Source organism: Rhinichthys klamathensis, unplaced genomic scaffold (assembly GCF_029890125.1).
Source record: "Rhinichthys klamathensis goyatoka isolate OS25496 unplaced genomic scaffold, OSU_Roscu_1.1 h1tg000020l_1, whole genome shotgun sequence".
In the NCBI taxonomy this organism is placed as follows: domain Eukaryota; kingdom Metazoa; phylum Chordata; class Actinopteri; order Cypriniformes; family Leuciscidae; genus Rhinichthys; species Rhinichthys klamathensis.
In genome coordinates this window covers 3,732,863-3,736,716 of record NW_026606571.1, presented here as the reverse complement: position 1 = coordinate 3,736,716, position 3,854 = coordinate 3,732,863, and the positions used below count along the sequence as shown (strand labels likewise).

Here is a 3,854-nt window from a genome sequence, read left to right as displayed (position 1 = left end):
AGAGCTCATTAAACTCCCTTTACAGAGCATGACCATGCCTATCTGTTCATTTAAATAGTCTAAATCACTTTCACCTGTTAATTTGAAGTCTATACAGTGAGTTGCAAATAAAATAATCAGGTGATCCAAGCACATATGCATAAAATAATTACAAATTTAGACAAAATGTTAGTTGCCTACTTGTCCTATAAACAAGAATCACTTTGATACAGAAATTATTGAATAAATTCTTTCAATCATAGCAAAATATACACAAATAAAACATGAGTATACAAAGATATGTCTTCCTTACAGCTGTAGATCTCAATTGAAATGTGAAAATCACTTTATCACAAATCCAAAGAGAAGATATATATAACAATTAACAGCATGAGAGGTTGAGCTGCATGTCCAGGGCAGATGTAGGGTAAAAAAAATGAATCAGCATCTGGATGTGCAACATTAACTTCCCCATATGAGAAGATTGTGTGTCCTGACAGTAAAGTACAAATGCTGGTCACGGACTCTCTCAACCCCAGGCTCCTCCCGGGTGGAAATCTGGAACAATTGTGGCAGCAGCAGAAAGAGGGGTGGAGTATCCCACAGTGAAGTTCTGCAGACCCAACATCAGACATTTCCAACTGTAGCGAAGAGCCTTCCCCACGTTCTGTAAGACAAACAGAATGTTGACAAGAACACTCATTGTGAATTTGTAACTTAGTCAACCAACCAATATATTGTCTTTATTATCATGATATTTAATATATTCATATTATATAATAATTCCCATACAATTTTATAATAATATTATTATAAATGTGTGTGTGTGTTTATTGTATGAACAATAAATTAGATAATCAAGGGAATTAATACTAAAGTTATTGCATGACAAAAAGCAATACCTAAGGTAAAAATACCCTAAATTTATATAAAAGGATCTGGTTCCCTTTTATTATTATTTTTTTCAGAACTGTGATGATTACTTTTTTATTTTCCAATTTTAATTAGTGTATTTAGTTTCTTTATTGTATGTAATTGAAAGTTTAGTTTTTGGATTAATAATTGACTTAAATTAAAATGAATAAAAACAATTTTAAAAGGATTTTATTTTGTGAATTTCCAAATAAAAATATTTAAACTCAAAATAATTTGACTGCTAGGAAAACAGTGCTCTCACAATTCTTTGGTCTTTTTGTAAATCTTAGCAACAAATCAAAATCATTTTAACAATTGGATTAAAACGCAATCCAATTCCTTTGAAAGTAACTATTTTCATTCACAGATCCAGGAGATTTAGCCTGTGCCAGCAGCAATATTATAGAATTAAGACTTTGAGTGGTTTAAATACCGGCATTCCAAGTAGACAATTTAGCTGGATTAAACACAAGGCTTTATCATTTTAAACAGCATGTAGCTTAGTGTCTTTACATTAGTGACTGTCTCTATGTGTGACAACAGGCCAGAAACAGGATGCACTGCTTTATCCTGTGGGAGGAAACATTTGCTGCATGACAATGGATCACTGCATGTGATCTGAATGACTCCTTCCTCCCAAAATAACAAATGACTGACTATGTACTGGCCCTAGTTGTTTTTCAAAGCATCCATATGGGCAAAAACAAATGCTGTACACCGAGTGAATGGAATGTAGGCTAATGTTAAAAACATAATGCAAGTAAATTGTCTTTCATCCTTTGCTGCATTTTTAACAAAATCTTACATTCATCACCATTCGTGTGCTTTATGTTTAGCAAATTTAAACATTTGGTGTACTGTAATGATTTGAGTCTCATGTTAGAGTTGTCCATAATGTTGCAATAAAAAAGTAAAATATATCCTATTTGTGGTTGCGCCCAGTGAAAATGGCAGTGCACGTATGAACCTGAAACACTGGCCCAACTGGACCAGCAACAGAAAATACTTATTGTTGAGCTCTGTATTTCACTTTATGTTGTTGAGAAAGTTGGCTATTAACTACTACAAGCTACTTTGGTTAAGGTGCTTTGAAGGAAAAAAAAACAGGCATGATATATATTTTAAGTGGATTACAGTGAGATGCCGTGTTTCCTAAAGATACTCCATTTACTCAGTCTCAGCAGTTTAAATTGGCTAAGTCTGATAAGGAAACAGTCTAAGATGCCAGACAGGTCATCCGTTGATCTTTGACCTAGTCTAACACAGGGTCAGCAAATTCACTAGAAAAGTCATGTGCTTGTTTAAAAAATATAATAATTTTTGTGGTTATAATATTCAAAGCATTAACTGAAGTGAGAATTTGATCTCTGCAGGATTTCATAATTAAAATTCCCTAAATGGAAAAGATTTTTTGTAAAAAAATTTTTTACCATTACTGAATAACACATGACAACTTTTCTGTTGAATAATGTCAATTCTCTCACTCATGACCAAGGCACTAGTCATTTGGAAACTCAGTGGTAGATTTTGTGAGATTTTAAATCAGGATAACACAGGGACAACAAACCATTGTTAACAATTTCATCCAAGATAAAAAGTAAATAAATAAATATATATAATACATAAATAATAAGAAAATTAACATCAACAACTGCAAATAAAATAAAATAAAATACAATGACAACATTTTCTACTTTACCAGTACTATTGGAATACTTGTCACTATTAGAAAGTATAACTAACAAGTAGGCCTACTTGGGATTGTCTGTATCCCAATAGTAACAATAGTGAATAAATACTAATGAAAAGTTAGTAGTAGGAGTAGGAGTAGTAGTAGTAGTAGCTTATAGTGAAAATAAAGACTAGTCATTGCTAGATTACTTACTAGTATTTTATTTATAGTAGCCTAGGCCTAGCAGTAATCTAAAATGCATAGTTGCATCCTAGTCAGTCTATTAAGTAATAAATGTGTATGATTTTTTTATTTAGGAGAGGCACAAGCTATATACTCAAATTTGGTAACAAATGTGTTTTTTGTGTGTGTTTTTTTTATCATTAAATTGTATTTGAAATTCAAATAAATGCAGTTCTTTTAAAAATGCTAATCATCAAAGATCCCTGAAACAAAATGCATCAGTTGCCACAAAAATATTCAGCACCACAAGATTGGTGAAATGCGCATACTTTCAAAAACAAACCAAAAAGTAACGGCCTTAAACTTTTGAACAGTAGTGTGCATCAAAAACACCCTTTTTATGTTACCAATATTCATCCTACCTTTTTGTATTTTTTATACTTTTCTTTCTTTTTCGTTTTCTTTTCCTCCTTTAGTCTGTGTTGGCTGTCATCTTCAACTAAGGGCTGATAAGGAGATCTCTCCGGCAGTAAAGTGAAGCGCGGATCTCTGGGCCTCTCCGCCGGCTGATCGAGGCTCTGCTCCGGTGAGCCGCTGTCGACCTGCCGCCTGTATCTGCCACCAGTGTCCTCAAAGAGGCCAAGCCGAGGCACACAGAGAGACTTTGGCTTCATGGTATTCACAGGAGCGTGTTGTTGGTGCACTCTGATAAAGCTCTCAGGACTACACGCACATCCTCTAGCTAGAGCTGCTCTGCAGTGTTTGTGTGTGTTTGGCTGGACTCCAGCTCTGATTGAGTCCAACATCACATCAGGGGGGAAAGTCTGACAGACTGGAGGACAAACTCTTGTTGATTGTCCGACTCTGGGGTCAATGAGGTATATTCAAATCAAATTGAATATCCATTCTATTGAATTCCCTAATTCACTGGCCTAGACAATACAAAATAATTAGTTGTGGAATGGAAATCATTTTTATTATGTGATTGATTGATTTTAGACAATGTTGACACTTTCCACAGGTACAAAATAGGCCTGAAACTTTTTCAAAAAGTTATTAAAAAGATAAATATATGATATCATAAACGTGTAGCCAATTTCCCATA

General features: G+C 33.9%; 1 protein-coding gene across 1 annotated transcript; it reads right to left on the bottom strand.

The window, feature by feature from the left end:
- Positions 1-225: 225 nt before the first annotated feature.
- On the bottom strand, positions 226-3,470 carry si:dkey-126g1.9 (required for drug-induced death protein 1). Its single transcript, XM_056240402.1, has 2 exons — positions 3,172-3,470; positions 226-646 (listed from the first exon to the last, which is right to left on the bottom strand). The coding sequence occupies exons 1-2, from the start codon at positions 3,421-3,423 to the stop codon at positions 509-511; spliced, it is 390 nt and encodes a 129-aa protein (XP_056096377.1). The 5' UTR covers positions 3,424-3,470; the 3' UTR covers positions 226-508.
- Positions 3,471-3,854: the final 384 nt, after the last annotated feature.

Excerpts from the sequence above, each read along its gene's own strand:
- si:dkey-126g1.9 (XM_056240402.1), bottom strand. The coding sequence starts at position 3,423 with ATGAAGCCAAAGTCTCTCTGTGTGCCTCGGCTTGGCCTCTTTGAGGAC. Across the intron at positions 647-3,171 it reads AGTATAAAAAATACAAAAAG|AACGTGGGGAAGGCTCTTCG; the intron begins GTAGGATGAATA and ends TTTGTCTTACAG.